Genomic DNA, 22,184 nt, shown 5'->3' on the forward strand with positions numbered 1-22,184 from the left:
TTTGTGTGCATCACATCAAGTAGGTTAGATTATGTAAAGACAGCCAGGATGGGGTTCCTATTGAAAAAGTTGGTCAACTGCGCACCTCCAAATAGTATGCACCATAATCACTGACACTTGCAATACGCTTATTTTCTAATTAATAAAAAAAATGTCTGTAAAATGTACATGTGTTCCTTCAGAGTTGAAGATAATTTACTCCCTAGTCTAAACCTCCTGCAGGACAACGGGGGATGGGAGCAGGGTTTGAATGCTGTACCTTCCATAAATCCAAACAATAGTCCAGCACGCAAACTGCACGCCCGGGCAGCCATCCTAATAAACAGAAAAGTCAAAATTCTTCGAAAGGAAAGTATAATCTCTTACAGTAGAAAGGAAAATATTATTACTACAGGACATCAACTAAAGCACTGCTCAAGAAAGCTGTCGCAGAGACATGCTGTACTCTAGCCAATATGTTAATGATTATTTAAGAATCTCAGGAGCAATTGTAAAATAAGTACCCTCGCGTTTGAAGAGTTCACTGACAAGTAAAGTAAGTCTATAGGATATGTACATTGATCCTTTATTTCCATTGAATAACTATAGAAACACACTTCAACAAAGTCACTCACTGTTTTCTGTTATTTTGAATCAAGCAGATTCCTCTTTCTGAATAAATACTTGGACAAGAAAAATAAATAAGACAAGACATTAGTTTGTCCTGATATATTTTCAAAACACAATATAATACCATAGCACAAAGAAATCATCATAATAAAACATCAGTCTATATGAATGTTAGAATAAAAGCATGTCTAAAGAAATCCACTTTATATATATATATCTTTGTATACATCTGTATAACTTGTATTAAAACATCCTTCAAATATTTCACAAGGGGAAATAGGTGGATCTATTGCTTCAAATAAGAAACGACAAATAATTGCCAGTTGGTTAATAAAAAAAAATAAATCTAAGCTTTAAAAATAAATGTAAAAGAAAAATCAATAAGAGATCTACAAGGCCCTACATAATTAATACTTATTGCATTATACAAATAGGGAAATGATATTTCCCTTGAGCTGCAGACACACAAATCCTATACTATTTTGTGATGACCATCCAAACAAACCTAATGGTAAATCTATATTCCAGTTGGCTCTTAGAAAACATGGCTGAATGTTTCAATTACAAATAAAACACACAAGAAAAACATGAAAAGACTTGAAAAGGTGAGTCCAATGTATAAAACAACTACTGTTTTTCATTTCTATTTATCAATAAGTGGGAAAGAAAATAAATGATCTAAAATAAAATTTCTTGATCTCATCTTTTTGTCTAATTAGAGAACATTTGCTTTTGACATTGTCAAGACAAAGAAGCATGTCTAAATATTGTCAGCATCAGTAAGCACATTTATTTTTTTAAAAGATCTGAAGTAAAATTCATTCCTTTCTGTGGCCTTTGAATATCATCAGATCTTATCTTCATAACAGATGAAGCCAAACATAGAAACTGAACATTTCTAAACATTGGTGAAGGTTTTGAAAGTTGTTATTAATCTGCAGTGTTTACAAGTTGTGAAAACAATCCAAAAACAGGATTCTGAGCTACCCATTTTAGATATGTTTGAAATCTGATTCTTTCGTTTTTAATAAATAAGAGCACAATATTATTTCTAGAAGAGAATCACCTGGATACAACAAATTGTAAGCTTTTATTTTTCCTACTAAATATTGAAGTTAAAAAAAAAACCTATCTTCTATTTTTGTTTTAAAAGCCACACAAAAAATGAAACCAGTGTAGAAAACAAAAAGTGAAACTAAAAAGAATACAAACAATTAAACAAGTGAATGTGAAATAAAGCCATGGATTTAGTCCAGCACATGTTTAATGGGACTATTAGGTTCAGGTTCAGGATGGAAGAAACCAAAACCTGGGCTGATAAGTAAATGATTGAAATACAGTTCTTAAAATATTATCATCTAGCAATATTACATGGGGAGTACAAGTTATGTCTTTAGCACAGAAAGAAACATTCCTTTCATTTCTTAGTTCAGGAAGTCATATCAACTGTAATTACAATTACACTAAACCAAAACCTTCTGTCTGTTGGATGGCCAAAAGAAGCTTTTCTCTCAAAGTGGACTTGACAGTGTAGCGTGGTAGATCTAACAGATTGAAACAGGTATGAGCTACTGGCAAAAATTTCTCTCCGCCACCTGCAGGCTGAATGGTCATCTGTTGACAAAAAAAATAATAACTATAATACCAAATGACTGTGAGATGGTAGACTGAAATGTTCATGTTAAAATTCATTGAACAGAACCTAAAGACATGGGTAGATCTCCATTCAGCAGTTCTAATTTCAATGTCAGTCAGTAAAGTGTGTAGGCTTACCTTGACATTTTTCATGCCAAATACTGGAATACGATCACTGCCTGTTAAAAACACTGAAATTCGACAAGAAAATTATCACTTGTGAATAAACAAATATGAAAACACATAAAAGTATCTTATAGATAAAAATAGTTTATAGAAATGTAGTTAGTAAAGAAAAATTATAAACTTACACAAAAATTTTTTTTTGTCTTCTAAGCTCATCTCATGAAAAACTTCCCAAAACATTTTGATGGTTGGATGATATTTATGATAATCATTTTTGTAATCTGTATTCTGGAAAAGTTAAAACAAAAATGTATAAATCTTTTGGTCCCTGACCATGAATAACAAGAAGAAAACTATTTTTAGAATCTGTGAGCATGACTAGCAGAGATAGAAACCATCAATCTAGAATAGAGATCAAAGTAACACAAGAATATTAAAAAAAAAAAACACGGTTACAGAGACAAACTCAAAATTGGCCCCTGAAGTGGTCCACCTAGAGTCTTCACCAGGATTCGAACACGGAACTTCCATTTCCAAGTGCTTTACCCCTCTGCCACAGCATCTCCATATATTCATTTAGCGTACACTTATTAACCTTATCCATACATTCAAAATTAATAACATGTTACATTGTAATAAAGAGAAACTAAAAAAGATTTATTCTAACAAAATTAGATAAATTGGCAACACGAAAAAAAATAAATTCTTGACCTACTTTAAGCTACAATTGTGTACAAATGACAATAAGACTTCCCCTTGCAAATAAAATTAATATCTCCATTGTCATTTGTCATACTCATACAAACTAGACATAGATCTAGCTAGATCTAGACCTAGTTTTTAGATCTAAATCTAGATACAAGATCTAAGTCTAGGTTTAGAACTAGATCTAAGCCTAGATTGCCATAGATATAGAAGTAGATCTTAGCCTCTAAGTCTAGAGTCTAGATTGACTAGATCTAGAGTTAGATCTAAGTCTATATCTAGATCTAGATTACTATAGATCTAGATCTAAAACTAAACATAGAATCTTGATAAAGAATCTACTACTACTATATCTAGACTAGCATAATTATGTAGTTCTGGGCTCTATTTAGTCTTATTTAGACTGTCACTGTCAAGTGTAGGCCATATGATGAGGATATGTCAAAACTGTGCAATATAAAAGTGGTTCGTTATTTTTGAAACTTATTACTAAAAAGAAGTTCGTATCAAAATTCTTTTTAAAAAATAACATTTGAATTAGTATTCTATTCAATGAGTTAGTTAATAAATGGAAAATATATTTTATAATGATACATTGACACTTTTACCATTGTGACCTTAGATGCAAATGTTTTGTACCAATGTGCGAATCTATGAATGAAGCTTGATTTATTAATGAAGAAGTCCATGACTGGCGTGACATTTTAAAAAAAAGTTACCTCCCCTGAAGTGGTGTAATTTTTTGAAAAACCTGCTTGCATATATAATTTAAAAAATTAGATGGTTCACTTTCAGAAAAGAAAAAAGTATCAGTTGCATCAGAAGTTTGAATGATCTAAAATGATGTCCGATTTTCATTTTCTCTTCCAGTTTCTGAGATCTAAACGGGACAGACGAACAGACCACACAAAACTAATAGCATCTTTTCCCCCTTTCGGGGGCCGCTAAAAATTACCTTTTCAAATTCAGTGAAGTCATAATCTTCATTCCCAACTACCATGGCCTGGAGTTCTTGAGGGTGAAATAAATCCAAGACATTGCCACCACACACACTATGAAATCCTTCACTAAAAGCTTTGAACTGAACTTCTACTGACTTATTCAACAAATAGTCAACATATAGGTTGATGTACTCATGCCTGTACAGACAGGAAAAAACTTATGAGTTTTGCTTGTATAACTATCTAGTACAAATGCGAAATAATAATGAATCTTAAAAAAACTTAAAAAAAAACAACAAAAAACAATGTAGCAGGGTGAATAATCTGATGGTTATAGTCCCGGAGGAATTCGCTACCCGTCGCCTCAGCGTGGCCCTCCGGTGGATACGTCTAGTGGGTGGATACTAGATAGGCTAAGTACGAGTAGCAAACCAGGCCCGGCCGGGCTTCCTTGGGTGAGCTTTTGTTTTTTTTCTCTCACTCGAGGTTGGGATGGAAAGAACGCCCGGAACCCAGTCCAAAAAGTCCGCCACGCCGTTCCACAAGAGGGCCGTCATCAGTGTCCCGTTAGCTGGAGTGGCGGTCCCTGCACGGAACAGTGGCGGTTACAGTATAGGAATATGAGACAAGCTCCCCGCAGTTAGCGCTGTTCTCGGCCACTTATAGCGAGTGGGCCAGGACCGGGGACGGCGCGCTGTGTACACGGCACGGCCCGGTTTTACCAGTCAGTCAACCAATATGGCCGTTTACCGTTGGGTGCCCTCAGACAGGACAGGGGTGAAGAGCCCCATGTCCAGGCCTGGTGGTTGGATAAAAGCCTTTCTAACCATCAACGGGATAATGGCGCCTTCGGCGCCGACGCCCTACTGGACTTCATTGAAGATGGTTATAGTCAAAACATATCTAAAAGTTTGAAGTTTAATCCATCAAATTAAAATTGTCTAGTACTAATAAAAAGAGTTATTTTTATGTAAAAATAAAGCTGAAAACATGTCTAAAATTTGATATATACAAGTCAAAGCCCAACTCCCTCAATCACTTACCACTAATTATTGCACTCAAGGGCAGGTAAAAATAGGCAATAAATGTGTTGTGGGGAACAGGGAAAACAATGTTCTGCTCAAAATAAACATACTTGAAGGCAGTGAGCTATCAGCTACAACTAATGGGTTAAAAAAATAAGTGTTTATATATGGGGTGAGGACTAAATTGTGGAAAGGGGTGACCCTATCTTATTACTCGAGGGAGTGACACGGTACAAAGTATTTCACTCTTAATGCTCACAAAAATTCACAGGCTAAAGCTATGTATTATGCATGCCTTTCCATTAAAGGGAACAGTAAGTAAGGTTTGGCTTAAAATCAGAAACCTTAATCATCTATTTCAATGGAGTGAAGCATGATCATCACATACAACTAGTTGGAAAAAAGTGTGTATGTAAGGGATCAGGATTTAACAATACTATTACATAATAAAACAAGGCAAAGGGTTACTAGAATCAGAAGTGAGCAGACAGTTATAATGTGGGCTGTCTCAGTGAATGATGAACAAATAAAGGTGTTCCAGCAAAATAAATCAACATATACATTCTTCTATTTGATTGGGGCCTGCAGTAGAACATGCCCCCACCCCAACTACAGACAATTCAGCATGTGAATTCTAGAAGCCCTTAAAAAAGACCTTTGCTATCATCCTGCCATGGAAAAGTCAGAAGGGACTCTCTTTTGACAGTTTTGATAATGTACTTTGGCTTTTCTTTAACCAATTCATTATAACACAAAATCATCCAACACACATACACAATCACATATCATTGGTTCATCAGTTTGAGATTAAGACTTAAGAAAATGTTCTTATCTATAGCTGGTACATATACAGGCTTATTTTTTGTTTGTTTGCCCTGTCATTTGGATGTTACATGTACATATACTGACAATTCTTTGGCTCCTCAGTTGAGATGCAGTTCTAGATCTTTTGAAATTCTCTCTCACACTAATAGTAATTTAGTCCACACAGACATAAATGTAGGAGCATTAATTAAGTTATTTGGTGTTTCAGATTACAAAAAAGCAACTATCTGTTTTTATTAAATTTATATTTTCACCATGTTTACTTTGCAATAAAAGAAAAAGAAATATTATAAAGGTTGTCTTTCACAGCTGTGTTCATTTCAACAAATAGCTTTACAATCACTATCACTATCAAAGCTATTCAGTGTTTAAAAAAAAAAAAGAAAGAATTTGCATGATAAAAAATCAATAAGGGAAAATTGACCAATGTTGTCATTTCTATTGAGTAATTGAACATACACGAAAAGTGTTTAAGTAGTTTAAGTACCGTGTATATGATATAAGGAATAAACAGGTAAAATTTTAGTAAACCAATATAAAAGAAAAACATTTCTGAGGATTTCTACTGGTATTTTAGAAATAAATGATAAACTATATGAAAGTAAACTTTTTGAACTTACTTGTTTGTCTGATTGACAAGCTTGTTTTTACCATCTGTACATAATTCTACTGACTTGATTTCACCAAACTGTTCTTGCATAATCTGAAAGATAGTATCAATTTTTTAAATGTAATTGTACAAAAATGTTTTCAAATATTTAGTTACTTGTAAAATTGGGCTGATTATTCAAACAAATACCTCAAAAGATAAATTAAATACAGCCTCAAAATCATCTCCATCATAATCAAGTAGATCTTGTAGGCCTCTGAAATACAAAAAAATACTCATGCCCAAATATATTCCATACTAGATCATAGATAATACTAGATCATAGATAAACAGATGACTTAATAACAGGTGAAGACATAGAACTAAACAGCACAGCCATTCTATGTAATACATATATTCTAATATACAAGATTTTTGTCCCTTTGTCTCTATTCATTGACGAATAGTACTGGCATATATATATATATATATATTTATTTATTTATAACACACATATATATCTATTTATTTAGGACAGCATAACAGAGGTGCCCCCTGTAGGCACTATAAAGATCAACTCAGGCATCAATTTGCCCTCACTGACATACAGGAAAGTAGCTGGCAGCAGATGGGCTCTGAAAGAAACTATTGGAGAGCTCTCACGAAGGCCGCGACCCCAGCAGACAACAGCTTTATCTGCATCAGATGTGAAAAAATATGCAGGTCGTAACTGCGTTTGCATAGCCATGCACTCATCCTTAATCTTCGGAATCAAAGACATTGCCATAATTATTATTTATCTATATATATCCATTTCTAATCAATAGTCACAAGCGAAATTGATTTCATCCCTATAGACCAGCATACACAATAAGTATGAAATGTAAGCAAATAACTACAGAGTATGTAGGCTCACTTTATAATAAACTGCTTTTTCACCCTATGTATTTGAATTATTTTACAGGCAAACAAGAATGTAATATATAATTGATGAACTTTTTCATATCAAACTCCATAAAGCAATTGTAAACACATTCAAAATGATCAAGAAAAATTGAATGCAGTTGGAGACATAAGTTGTTGTTTTTTTTTTAGAATAGGAACAGTTACATCCAAGTATAATATTTGTAAGATTGAACCAAGGTAGGAAATAGGCTATGCTAGGAAACATTATACACTTAATTTGTGTAATATGGAAAACTAAATCTCAAACATTTAAAGAAAAAAAAAAAGGCAAAGTTTGGTTGATTAAACTTAGAATGCCAATAAAGTTTAGCTCAATAAATAATAACTGATTTATAACTTCCATAAAACAGTAAGTTGTTATTTATGTTATCAAATTTTCCAATAAGACATAGCAATTTTGTGACCAATTGTACCTTTAAAACAACCAACCAACTTTCCTTGACCTCAACACATACATTGCAAAAAGCTCTGTCAACTCAGGATAGACTAAAATTATCTAGTTAAAAAGTTTCAGACTACAAGGATTTGAGATATAGATCCTTGGTTCAAGAGAGGAGTACTTCATTATTTCCCTGGGTTATAAGTTTACACTCAACCTTCAATGAGTAACTTATAACAACACTTGTGAGAAATTTCACAGACTTTGTCATTTATTCATGAATAAAAAAATTATTCCTTGATGCCTTGTTTTTATAATATGTGTTAGTTAGAAAATCATTATTTTAGGATTACTACATAAACAAAATTCTTACTTTCCTACACCTGGATCTAACTCTTTGACATCATCTACTGTCACTGGCCTGAAATGATTTGTACAAGTTATAACAATTAACATTTGTTAGGGTGCTTTGTTTAAAACTAATTTTATTAGCTTCAAAACCCTGCATTAAATGCTTGACATCCCTGACAAACAGTATACAGTATATAAATCAAATAAAATCCATTTGTTGTCAAATCTCTCATATGGGTAACACTAAAGTTCAATTTCATATAATGTGTTAAATAAATATTTGTCAAAATTAACAACAAAAAAAAAATAATTAATGAGCAGAAAGAATATTGATTAGCATATGATTTAAAAGAATCTAGTCTAAGGAGTCAGAATGTTGCTAATTAGTCTGTGCCATTTTTGGTCCAAAGGACAATAATGGGAAATGGTGAAATTCAAACTTCAAATATGAAAGCAGGTGAGAAGAAGGTTTGATTCTTTTAATTTTTGTTTTTTATCCAAATGATGAGTTTGTAGGAGAAAAAAAAAATTCTCACTACGACCATAATGGAAATAGAGAAGTTCTAACTTCAAAACAAAAAAACACAACTCACTACGACCATAATGGAAATAGAGAAGTTCTAACTTCAAAACAAAAAAACACAACTCACTACGACCATAATGGAAATAGAGAAGTTCTAACTTCAAAACAAAAAACAACAACTCACTATGACCATAATGGAAATAGAAAAGTTCTAACTTCAAAAAACAAAAAAAAAGTTATGACCCCTTTAAAAAGTATCTAAAAATGTCTATTTAATACTGCATCATGTTATCGCTAGTTCCTCATTTACAGGCTAACTATATCCCCTTGCATCTTATCTAATGATGTTTGTTATCAAATGTTATTTATGTATTAATAAGAATGTAATTAAGAAAACCAAACTCACTTTTTTAATAACTTTTTATATAATGCTAATGGAAACTGAAGATTGATGATAGTAAAATTATAGATAGCTAGTCCGCATAAAATTCCAATCATGTGAAACATATTAGGATCTTCAAATGTCTGTGGATGTAAACACAAGAAATACATTCATTTCATTTTCTTATCCTCTCAATGTTAACTTTTTCAAAGTTTATTTCAAAACAAAAAATAATAAAATAGAATACAACTATTTACCGAAGGATTAAACCACTGAAGATTCGATTCCTCATGAAGTTTGAACATCCCATACTTAGGATCCAATACTTCACGTAAAAGTAACATAAAAAATTCCTGAAGAGAAATAAAGTAGACTTATCTAGGCAACAAGTTCAAAGTTCACAACATACTAAGTTTTAAAAATATTAAACATATTTTGCTTTTGTATTTACAGTAGATATTTAGATATAAGTTAGATAGTGTCTGCATAAAAACATTCAGATTTTGGGTCAAGAAAAAAGTAACTACTAGATTTATTTAATTTTGAAAATCTAAAGAAGGTCACAGAAACTTTTAGAGCTACAGTTGGAGAAAAGTTTGCACTGATGTTAAACAGAAAAGTCATAAATGTAAATGATCATTGATGAAGTATAAAGCAAGGATTGTCAAAGTTTTAAAGGTTATTTTCTAATGGCAATTCAAAGACAATTCTACAAGGCAAAGTATTATAAGAAAGGGGAAAAGACGAATAAAAAAATATGGCTTTGCAGACTCAAATCAGAAGAGCAGAGGATTGTGACAAGCAGTGTGAAGATAAAAAATATTACAATCTGTGTCCCTATCACTCTACAAGTCCTAAGAGTTACAAAATCATCCATCAAATGTTTCTATTTTATTGTTCCAAAGTTGTTGAAAATGTTCAATGAATTACTTTTCTCACGCCTCCTTCATCCACAGCTTCCTCTCCTAGAAAAATGACCTGTAACACAAAGTAAAAATTATATACAAAACAGAACAAGATTATAAGATACAACAGCAGACAAACAAATGAGTAACAGTGTGATGAAAATACTAAAACACAGTTTAAATTTGAGACAAAAAGCAACAACAACAGATCCACTTCCACCTAGTGACTGTGACCTCAATAAAGTCAATGTAATAAGTAAAGTTATATAATTAAAATAAGACCCTACCTTCAGAGGTTTCTTCAGATCTGCACTATGTTTGGAATGCAGCTCATTTAGTGTGTCTTGAACTATTGTGTTCCGACTCACTTTAAGTATAAGACATGGGTTCACAGGGTCAAATATTTGCATAGGTGTAAAACAACTAATTAAGTTGATTCTATGAGCACTCTCAATGGCATTCTGAAAAGGTAAAAAAATATGTACTTAAAAAAAACAACTAGTGACAACTTTAATGGAAACATTATACACTTCTAAATCAGTTATATTGCTTCTAGAAAAAAATCAGCTTAGCCAACTAACATACTTTTTATGGGTAATCATAACTGATTTGATTAAATGTTGCTCTCAATAGAAAAATTTTGTGATAGTATTGTTATAAACCTGGTGGTGGCACAGAGAGGGGTAGTGGTGTGTATGTGTAGTCAGCCGACGCAAATCGCCCCAGGCCAGCGCTAGACGAGCGGTCAAGCGTGACGAGTTACGACTGTCAGCCGAGTCGAGGGTCAACAAGACAGTTCGGGAAGGATCGCCGACGTGAACAGAGCTCAGGAGCGTCACGAGAGTTATAGTCATCTGACCACCTAGAAACGTCGAGGGGCGTTCTGTCCGGTTCGAGAAGGCCAGTAGGGACCCTATATAAGAGCGGAGGTGTCGCAGTCAAGACAGTCGAGAAAAGGGGCTCAATACAGCAAGGTTCAGAAAGCGGGTTCACGACAGGAGTTCAGAACACGGTCGACTACAGCACAGTTCAACTGTGTGGTTCTGTACGGAGCATTACGACGGTTCAGTGCGGAGTACTGTCAAGTACAGTTGAGACGAACGGCGTCTTGATCTTGGTCTGTGATCGAGTCCGACACAACGAGCCCAAGTGTGTGAAGTCAGTCCCGAACTGTTGAACCCAGTGCAAGCCCGGAACGAGACGGAGAGGCCAGTGCTTGATACGGCGGAACGGTGTTATCGGAGAGATATTTGTTATCGCAGAGCTATTTGTACTGTTCTACGTGCTGCCAATTGTACAGTATTGGCTGTTATTTATGGACATTAAACCTTTACGTTATTTTGGAGCCCTGACTTGTCAAGTTCTTTAAGTTGGTGGTGTATGGTGCAGTTTGCAGAGAGCCTGGATAGTAAGATTCGTAACAGTATAGTAGAGCTTCTTTAATTTATTAAATATATGTATAATACGAAATAGCATTCCCATTTAATTAATTACCTGCATTTGTAGAGCAGCATCAGTTTGAAGTAATACACTTTTAGCAGCACCATCAAACAAAAATGGATAATTGCAGAAATACAACCCTGTCTGAAAACATTAACCAGATAAAACAAACACAATATTTGATTATATTTCAAAGTTAAGGTAAAGCCATTAATGCTTTAGAAGTTATAGTATTATTTTGAGATATTAATAGATAACTATTTGACTATTTTTTTTTTAGTTGTTTTCATTTTGTTCTGGAAAAAATTGACAAGTTTAAAAAATACATGTATTTTAGTTATCTACTAAGACGAAAAGGAAATGATAACAAAACTCAATTCAAGCTATGAAAATGATTTTAAGAAATTAAATATGGATTAACTAAATCAGTAAGTCCCAACCATTAGTTAAGCTGCTTTCGTTGAGAACTTAAACCAGTTTTTATTTCTTCCGAGTGTAGGTCAATAAAGTAAGAGGGTGGCAGCTCAATGGTTGGGACACTGGGTGAGCTCAAGATCAAGTTGTGTATTAGAGTGCACACCTGTATGGTCACACCGCCCACCTGGCTTAGGCGATTGGTTCTCTGTACCCAGCTGATGTAGTCATCTCGTATATTCACTCTATCTTTTAATTCAGGGACATAAAATTTGTGATATGGGATGATCTGATTGTGAGCTTCATTCACCTGAAATGTGTACAGTAATATTAGCCAGTTACAATACCAAACATACATTAAATGTGTACAGTAATAATAGACAGCCAGTTACAATACCAAACATAGCTTAAGCTTTTGCTTTACTATGCATACATTTGCTAAGAAAGATATTTTATTTAGAGCACTTTAAAACAAATTGCTTACTTCATTTAGTTTTCTTAACATTTCCATTGATATAAAAAGCCCTTCCTGCCTTTTGCTAACCTGAAAAAAAAAAATTAAATGGAGGAAAAAATATTAAAATATAAAAAATTTGAAAGTTAAAAAAAAAGCCAAATTATTTGTTAAGAACATAATATTGATGACTGGAACTCTGTTTAATGTCATAAACTACTTACTTCCAAATGATTTGTGGTGTCAGGTAACTGTAATAAAAATTCTATACAACTTTTGTAAATCTGAAAAGAAAACGTGTTTGAGTTAACATTTCACTTTTTAATAAGCCGTGGTTTATCCAATGTTCTCAAAATGGTCAACAAAGACTGAGAAGACTATTTATGTAAATTACAAATAAAATAAATGTACACTAGTAAAAATGGTAATATATTAGTCTCTTAAGCAGAAAGAAGCATGCTTCAATTTAGTACATTTTTTTAAAATGACATTTGAGGACATTCTTGAGTTATTGCAGCCTTCTTTAAACTGGCAGGGGAAATAATTTAAGCAGATGGTAATTTTAAAGGCTTCATAATACCCTTGAAAACCAAAGGATCACAAAGTTAAATGTGTGACCACTATCTTCTATGTGGACCTTTAAAACATGAAGGCATGACAGTATCACTTTTCATAACTTTCCAAATAGACATATAATGTATCTAAAGCATAGTCTAAAATACATTTAAATGATGATTTAAATATAGTTATACTTGAGAAAGTTTGTCTATGAAAAAAAAACACTTTTTATTAAAACCCATCCATCCCAGTGGCACTACAACCCATGGAGGGATCTGGCCTACTTCAAAACATCTTTCCATTCAGATCTATCCTGTGATTTTATTTTCCATGCCTGAACTCTTAGCTGTTGTAGATCTGACTTTACATTATCAAGCCATCATATTCGTGGTCTGCCATTGGGCACCTAACTTTTGTTTTTAAAACCCAGCACAAGACATATTACTATCTTTTTTTAAACCCAGCACAAGCCATATTACTATCTTTTTTAAAACCCAGCACAAGATGTTTAGTGATTGAATATTAAAGAATATACTTGAGAAGGTCAAATAATAATAAAAAAAAAACAACTACCCCAATTAATCTAATGAAGCAGGACAGAATTTTAATAATTGAGTGTTATACAATAGTTACACCTGAGAAGGTTAGTCAATGAAAAAACAACCTACCACAATTAATCTATTAAAGAAAGACGGTTGGTTAATCTGCCACCATGAATCTGTAAATTAAATGTATAAAACCTAATGATTTAATTGAATGCAATAACAATTTCATAGATTAATTATTTCATTTAATCTCAGATTTTGAAAATTTAAAAAAAAAAAAAATAAAATAAAGTGGATGAAATAATTACAACAGCCAGGTGTAAAGTATAAGGCTGTGTTTATCTTTATAAATATTTTTTTAATAAAAAAACAACATATTTTCAACAATTTTCAATAAAATTTTTTATAAATATTTTCTAATTAAAAAAAACTTATATTTTCAATAATAATCAAAAAAAAATTCCAGAAATTCAGTACAGAAACAATTTAGCTTTACTACTGTAACTATTGGCTGAGAACATGTGCACTTACTAAATACATTTAAGGCTACTTTGAGAACATGTGCACTTACTAAATACATTTAATGCTACTTTGAGAACATGTGCACTTACTAAATACATTTAAGGCTACTTTGAGAACATGTGCACTTACTAAATACATTTAATGCTACTTTGAGAACATGTGCACTTACTAAATACATTTAAGGCTACTTTGAGAACATGTGCACTTACTAAATACATTTAAGGCTACTTTGAGAACATGTGCACTTACTAAATACATTTAAGGCTACTTTGAGAACATGTGCACTTACTAAATACATTTAAGGCTACTTTGAGAACATGTGCACTTACTAAATACATTTAAGGCTACTTTGAGAACATGTGCACTTACTAAATACATTTAAGGCTACTTTGAGAACATGTGCACTTACTAAATACATTTAAGGCTACTTTGCTGAGGGACAGAAGAGACTTGGCGAATGGACAAATGATTGAACTGTACAACTTGGGCTGATCAAACAAATGAAACTCGTGTAATATAAGGTAGATACGCAGGGCTTCTACATCAGGTGGTGACTGAGGTAAAGATGGGTACAAACTTTGTTCTATTGCTAGAGATATCTGAAAGTACATTCATACATTGTGGCAGTTGTAGATTACACATACAGATCAAGATAAAGATTTAATCAATTAAATGGTAAACATTTAAATGCATTTTAGCCAAGATTTTTTAAAATCTTGCAAGTGACAAGAATTACAACAAGCATATGATTGTTTTCCTCAATTATGATGCAGGAAAGAGGAATGGAGGGGCTGATTCAAACCAGATTGGCAGAAGTTAGAGGGCTAAAAAGTTAGTTGCTTTTAACTAGTCTCCAGACAACCCTCCGTGTTTCGATGTTTTCTAACTCAGTTAAATTGTTTTCTTTCTTTCATAGATTTCAATTACATTTTTTAAACTGCTTTAAATTTATATTGAAAACATTTTTTTTGTTTCTAAATATCCTGAGTTTTGTATTTTAACATTTTTTAACAAGAATAAAGTCTTTAATTTTTTTTCTAGGAAAGTGTTGGGTATGACAAGATAATAACCAAACAATAATATATATAAAATACTAAAGAACATCTTACAATATTGTTAAACTTACTTTTTGTATAATTTCAACATTGGAAATTTTGGCTAAGTCTTGAAAAAATGTTCTGACAGCATTCATGTCTACACCATGTTTTTTACTGGTTGTGTTGCAGTGCTCGTCATTTCTGGATGAAATTTTTTTTTTTTAAGATTTGCATTTTATGGCCAAGGCAAACAAAGTGCCATTCATTTATAACAAGTTCACTAAGCAGAGCATTTTCAATGACCTACAAAGCACATCATATTTTTGTAATTATCACTTCTTTCTGAAGTAGTCAGTTTATAATATATATGCAATGTAAACTCAGGAAGGTCAACATGGCTAAAGAATAATTTCTTTGACACCATATTTGAGTGAAGAACAGAGTGAAGGTAAGCTATGGGACACAATGTCATCAACAAAACTGACATGCAGCAACTAAGAATAGTTTTAGGTTTGAACATTATAAATAACCAGGATAGAGGTCACATTTCTTCAGTCAAATCGGACTGAGATAGCGAAGGAACTGAACAAGAGCTCATTGGCGCAGAACATGAGTGAGACTAAAGGAAAGTAGACAGAAAAAACAACATCATCATTTGTTATGTTATCATTTGTTGTAGTAAGTGTCACTTCCCCCTGGAGCTTTTTAGTAAAATTTTTTTTTCATACTATTATATTTAATTTTCCAGCATTTTTGTGTCAGGGTCACCAGAAACAGTTGTGGTGGTCAGTGATTACTTGATGCATGAAACTTGTTAAAAAACACAGCTCAAACTAAAATTGTGTGAAATTAGAATTATTCTATACAATGTCATCTTGTGACTTGATCTATTATGACACTTGCCTAAACATCCTCAGCATTTTGTGGTCACCTCATACCCTCTTGTCTAGCAATATTTTTGTATCAACTAAACACTACAAAGAAAGATGATTAAAGTGAGATCAAATGAAGTCCTAGTGTGTTTTTGAAACAAAAGATCTTATCTTATAAAATACAGATGTTACTTCAAAAAAGAAGATGATTACATCCTACGGTCATGCATATTAACCAATGACCTAAATTCTGCCAAGTCATTGGTTTTGCTCTTGGGGGAGCTACCACCTTCTACCAAGCCCCAGGTGGCGGATAGGGGAAAGACCCTTAGATATAAGGGTTAGCTGTGAATAGCAAATAAACAGCCGCAGACCAACTGGTTTGCAGTCATGGAGGATGAGGTGAAGTATTCCAGTGGTTAGAATATTTACTAAAAACATCTCAGAAATCCAGGGAAATGATTGCAAAAAGCGAGTATAGGGCGCTCTAACTTTAAACCCGGGTAGATGAAACTCGTTAGCTAGGGATTTTACCATCACAAAAGAGATACAAGACACCGATAGCAAAGACAAACAGACACAAACACTCTTTTGTTCCCCTGGCAATCAAATCATTAAATAAGAACAATCTGGTATAAACTTTGTCACATGTAAATTATGAGTGCGTCTGGTGTGAATGTACACTTTCGTTTCTTATAGTTATAATGTTTTTTGTTTGGTGTAATGCACAAATTGTAAGACAAATTTCCTTACGGATAATAAAGATTATTATTATTATTATTATTATTATAGCAGTTCATCTAGGAGAGAAAACTCCGAAAATAAACACCTGCTGCCTTGCAGATGATCTTGAATGATCAAAGGCTAAGGGAGCACACCCAGAAAGAAAAGCAGGCTGAAGTCGGAGTCAATGGGCCTCCTGGCGCATAACACATTGACACGCAACCTCATCTATGTTGGAGTTCAGAAACGATTCTAATAGATGTGGCGTCCTGCCTGAGGAATCCCGCTGTGCAGGTAGGGGGCCGGGCTCTCTGCCTCGAAGGAGCCCACCATCGAGCTGGTGGTTCTTCTATCTCTGCCTGTGGAGCCAGGAGCAGGGACAAGAAAGTAAATACTACTGGCCAACACTCCAAGACCAAAAGTCTAAAAATCTTACAATGGAACGCAGAGGGCATCCAAAAGAAAAAAGAAGCTCTAAAAATATTTCTGCATGAGAAAGAAATTGATGTAGCTTGCATCCAAGAAACTCATTTGAACAGTAATCTTCGTTTCTCCATTAGAGGCTACACCTGCATCAGACAAGATAGAGAAATCAGACCCAAAGGAGGAATCCTTACCCTCATTAAAAATGACATCCCTACCACAGACATAACTATGCCTAACTCCTCAGAATCAGAAATAATGGGAACTAAGCTAATTCTCCCAGATGGAAATATTAATCTATTTAACTGCTACTTCCCACCAGACAAGGAAATAGAGATTGACCACATACAAATACCTGACCAAGAAGACTGTCTTATCTTAGGAGATATGAATAGTCACTCTCAGAGCAGGGGATACCCAGACCTAAATGCCAGGGGAGAAGAAATTGAAGAATGGCAAGCAGAGAACAGACTTATCTTGCTTAACAAACCTGAGGATAAACCAACCTTTTTCTCAAGAGCCTGGCTAACATCAACCACTCCAGATCTAGCCTTTGAAGCTGACAACTTATCCAAAAAGTGCACCAGAGAAGTTGCAGACCAGCTAGCCACCAGTGACCACAGACCCATATTGATCAGTATGGATACCTCCTTCAAAATATCAGAAAACTCCACCATCCCCAGATGGAACTACAAAAAAGCCAACTGGCACCTATTCTCAAAGCTCACAGACCTATACACAACTTCAATAAACTGTAAATCAAATCAGGTTAATAAGTCATACTCAGCTTTCTCCAAAGCAATACTCCTAGCAGCTAAGGAATCAATTCCTAGAGGAGCAAGAAAAGATTATATCCCCAACTGGTCTGATCACCTTCAACAACTCCACAATGCCACTATTGAAGCCAGAAACACAGTAGAAAATAACCCTTGTATAGAAAATAACATAAATCTAAAAGCAGCTAACGCAGTTTTCAGGAAAAATTACCTTTCCGCCATGAGGAAAAGTTGGCATGAAAAAACAGAACAGCTAAACGTAGATAGAGACGGCCACAAACTCTGGCGTATAGCCAAATGTCTCAACCAGGAAGAAAACAGAACAACTCCTATAGTAATAGAAAAGGACAACAAACCCCTGAAAGGCCAAGAAGCAGCAAATGAATTCATTAAGTTTTTCCAAAGCATAGGACAAATACAAATCAATGAAAGTAGAAATAAAGATGTAAACTCAGAAATCCAAGATAGAATTAAAGAAAACAATCCAGCTTACTCCTTGGGAATGACCACTAATCTTAAAATAAAGGAACTTGATGAATCCCTAAAAGTCCTCAAACCAAAACAAGCCCCGGGCCCAGACAAAATATCTAATGACATGCTTCTTCACTTGGGTCCTCAAGCCAAAAGAAAACTGCTACAAATATTCAATGCTAGCTGGAAATCTGGCAGAATTCCAAACATCTGGAAAAAAGCCATTATGATCCCTATACTAAAGCACGGCAAACCAAGAAACAAACTGGATAGCTACCGCCCCATCAGCCTCACTAGCTGTACTTGCAAACTGATGAAAAGAGTGATAAATAGAAGGCTGACATGGATCCTTGAGTCAAATAACCTACTGACTGAAGCCCAGGCTGGCTTTAGAAAAGGCAGATCAACAGAAGATCAAATCGCCTTCATCACACAAGAAATAGAAGATGGCTTTCAAGAAAAGATACCAACAACAATTGTGTGGGTTGACTTAGAAAAAGCATTTGACAAAGTCTGGGAACAAGGTCTCTTGCTCAAACTAATCCAGCATCACATATCCCACAGAATGTACAACTCGATAAAGGAATATCTAAATAATAGAAAAGCCTTAGTTTGCATGCAAGGACAAAGAAGCCACACAGTGGGTATAAAAAATGGTGTCCCCCAAGGAGGAGTCCTATCCCCAACACTTTTCCTAATATTCATAAACGATCTAAATCAATACCTACCAAGAAAAGTTAAAAGCTGCATGTATGCAGATGACCTTGCATTAATTAGCACAGAAGAATATGTAGGAACATCGAAATTTCGATTACAAGATGCTCTCGATATACTCAATAATTGGTCCAAAGACTGGGGCATGTCCATCAACACAAAAAAGACAACATATACCATATTCTCACTGTCAACAAAACAACAAACAATAAAATTAACATTAGATAAGGAAGCTTTAGAAAAAAATGACAGCCCTACATACCTTGGAGTCACCTATGACCCGAGACTAACCTGGAAAAGCCAAATAGATAAAACACAGAGTAAAGGCATCCAGAGACTATCCCTCTTGAAAAAATTAGCTGGCACAGATTGGGGAGCAAATCACAACATCCTGAAAAAGACCTATACCAGTTACGTAAGACCTGTACTAGAATATGGTGCCACAGCATGGGGCTCAGCAGCCCAAACCAACCTAAGAAAAATAGACAAGGTTCAAAATATTGGTCTAAGGATAATGACAGGAGCAATCAAAACAACACCCATAAGAGCTATGGAGGAAACCGCTGCCCTAATCTCTCTGGATGAAAGAAGAGATTAAAATCCTTTCCCAATTCACAAAATTGGAAACCATGGAGAGGCACCCACTCAGAACAAAAATCCACAAAACTGGCACAAAAAAACGTCTCAAAAGGACCAATTTCATACAGGAATCTCTAAACCTAAAAAAGAAACACCAACTTGAAAAAATTACTCTGGAATCCTCGATACACTATAATGAATCTCCACCCTGGGACAAAAGCCCTCTTCCTACTACAGGGGACCATATTGAAAGCATAAAAAGAAAATCTGATTACAGACCAACAGAGCTCAAGAAAATAGTGAACTGTTTTCTACATACCAATTATCCTAGCAATCAGTGGATCAGAGTTTACACGGATGGCTCAACCCATAAAGCCACCACAAATGGAGGAGCTGGAATACTTATCGAATGGCCAGATGGAGGAAAACTAGAAAAATCCATTGCAACTGGAGAACTCTCTGACAGTCACAGAGCAGAAAGGGAAGCACTAGCACTAGCTGCTACCATGCTAGCAAATCATCCAAGTTCCCCACACAGTCAGATTGTCTTTCTAACCGATGCAAAAACAACCCTCCAAAGCCTGCAAAACTCTGATTCCTCATACATTAAAAATCTCAGAACAGCACTTACAAAGCTCAACAACAACAGCAAAAAAACTGTTATTCAATGGATACCAGCTCATATAGAACTAGAAGGAAATGAGAAGGCTGACACACTCGCCAAGAGTGGGAGAACTAACACACTAATAAACTCTGCACTCTATCCAGAAGAATTGAAGAAATTAATCGTAAATAAAATAAATGAGAAATGGTCGAGCCAGAGAATGCAGACCATGTCCTCCAAAACTGCTCTCTATACCAAGAGGCCCGTATAAGACATTGGCCCCAAATCACCCCAATAGAAAGGAAACTATATGGAGAGCTCCTTGATTTGGAAACCACTGCGCAGTTCATCTCATGTATTGGTCTACTCATCTGAACACTCCAACATAACAATGAGAACGAAGAAGAAGAAGAAGAAGAAGAATTGGTTTTGCTGGCTAGCTCAGGCAACCCATTCCAGGCTCTAATAGCGCTAGGAAAGAAGAAGCATTTGTACAAATTTGTCCTAGCATATGGAACGAGGAATGTGCCGTTATCTTTGTGTCTTTCTGAGTATTTTATTAAATTTTGTTTTTGTATTTGAAGATTACGGTTCGGTGTTTTATGTATAATTGCTACTTTACTTTTAAGATGAAAAGGATTATAATACAAATGAAGATATTCTGTCCAAGATATTTACAAACTCAATAGATGATAACATAACAGAATAAATAACACAACTGTATAAAATATGGATAATTAACCAGAGAGAAATGTGGCCAGATAATTCTTGAAAAGTAAAATAAAAGTTCAACTATGATTTTTACAGCTGTTTGTAATTACTATAAAGCAGGCATGTCAAACTCATTAAGGTGTATGGTCTGCATAAAAACTTACTATGACCTAAGGGGCCAAAAATCAGTTGCAAAACAGCCTACTAGTTTTATGTAAATTAGAAACAATACAATAGAATACAATAATTAATGGCATACTTGTTCCTTAGTTAGCTAAATTTGTAGTACTATTTGGTAATTAAAAATTAATATGATTATGCATTATTTTCTTTGTTCTGATGCTTGAAATCTTTTATTGGATACAAGCTTATTAATGTCATGTTGAAGTTTGTTTTCCACTGACACTTTCTTCACTGATGACAAATATTGATGAGATAATCTCGAACGGTGAGGTACTTTTGTAGCTTTCATTATGGAAAAGAACTGCTCACAGAGATCAGTGCTTGCAAACATTAACGATTCTGGCTGCAAATTTCCGCAATTCAAAGTACTGTTCAGGGTAAATAACTGTACAATTTTGGCACAGCCAATTCTATATACTTCGATTTCAACAAAGAATCTGACTGCTATTCTATCATCTCTAGTTGCACATTACCAGCAGCATTTTCAGAAGCAAATGAAAATGGAGATACAAACAACGAAAATTCTTGTTCGTACAGAACGAAATCACGAAAACGGACATTGAAAGCATCTACTAACGATTCCAGGTGTAAGACATATTTATTAAATGTTGCAGACGTATTGAATCTTTTAAGTTTCTGACCTGTTGAGAAGTGAACAAGATTTTCTATTCATATTTGATTTATCCACAGTCGTAATGTTGCTTGAAAGCACATCACATGATTACACGCAGTTGTGACAAATTTGTCTTTATTTTGAAGTTTCAAAATTAAGTATTGCAGGTGACCAGTGAGATCAACTGCAAATGCCAAATCCTGAACCCATTCGTCAATTGGAAATGTTCAACAGGTTCACCTTTCATGTTCAGAAACAATACAATTTCCTCACGCAGTGCAAAAAATCTCTTCAATACTTTATGACACGAGAGCCAGTGGACTTCTGTGTAGTAGGGAACACAAATGCGTGTCCAATGCCATCCAGAAACATTGAAAATTGGCGATGATTTCAACTAAGGGTACGAATAAAATTGAGAGCGACTGAAACCGATCTTATGACATGTTGAAACTTTAACTGCTTTGCGCAGAATGTTTCTTGGTAAATGATGCACTGAAAATGAGGAAATTTAAATTTAGCATCAGTCTCTCTTATTTTTTTGCCAGTAACTTTGCATCAAAACCATTTCATTTCATGGTTGGTGT

General features: G+C 34.3%; 1 protein-coding gene across 6 annotated transcripts in view; it reads right to left on the reverse strand.

The window, feature by feature from the left end:
• Nucleotides 1-693: 693 nt before the first annotated feature.
• Nucleotides 694-22,184, reverse strand: part of LOC106055045 (probable E3 ubiquitin-protein ligase HERC4) — a 43,612-nt gene continuing 22,121 nt past the window's right edge. For 5 of the 6 annotated variants that reach the window (XM_056020422.1, XM_056020424.1, XM_056020423.1 and 2 more), the window contains 18 exons: nucleotides 15,021-15,132; nucleotides 14,304-14,493; nucleotides 13,496-13,545; nucleotides 12,494-12,553; nucleotides 12,300-12,359; nucleotides 11,982-12,125; nucleotides 11,456-11,545; nucleotides 10,249-10,422; nucleotides 9,987-10,034; nucleotides 9,314-9,409; nucleotides 9,081-9,199; nucleotides 8,174-8,221; nucleotides 6,666-6,732; nucleotides 6,487-6,569; nucleotides 4,031-4,214; nucleotides 2,556-2,658; nucleotides 2,383-2,435; nucleotides 694-2,223 (listed from right to left, as the gene is read on the reverse strand). In XM_056020422.1, the coding sequence (XP_055876397.1) occupies nucleotides 2,068-2,223; nucleotides 2,383-2,435; nucleotides 2,556-2,658; nucleotides 4,031-4,214; nucleotides 6,487-6,569; nucleotides 6,666-6,732; nucleotides 8,174-8,221; nucleotides 9,081-9,199; nucleotides 9,314-9,409; nucleotides 9,987-10,034; nucleotides 10,249-10,422; nucleotides 11,456-11,545; nucleotides 11,982-12,125; nucleotides 12,300-12,359; nucleotides 12,494-12,553; nucleotides 13,496-13,545; nucleotides 14,304-14,493; nucleotides 15,021-15,132 (1,837 nt within the window). In that variant the 3' untranslated portion in view covers nucleotides 694-2,067. The remainder of the gene's footprint in view (nucleotides 2,224-2,382; nucleotides 2,436-2,555; nucleotides 2,659-4,030; nucleotides 4,215-6,486; nucleotides 6,570-6,665; nucleotides 6,733-8,173; nucleotides 8,222-9,080; nucleotides 9,200-9,313; nucleotides 9,410-9,986; nucleotides 10,035-10,248; nucleotides 10,423-11,455; nucleotides 11,546-11,981; nucleotides 12,126-12,299; nucleotides 12,360-12,493; nucleotides 12,554-13,495; nucleotides 13,546-14,303; nucleotides 14,494-15,020; nucleotides 15,133-22,184) is intronic. The other variant, XM_056020428.1, reaches the window with a different exon arrangement.

Source organism: Biomphalaria glabrata, chromosome 2 (genome assembly GCF_947242115.1).
Source record: "Biomphalaria glabrata chromosome 2, xgBioGlab47.1, whole genome shotgun sequence".
NCBI lineage: Eukaryota > Metazoa > Mollusca > Gastropoda > Planorbidae > Biomphalaria > Biomphalaria glabrata.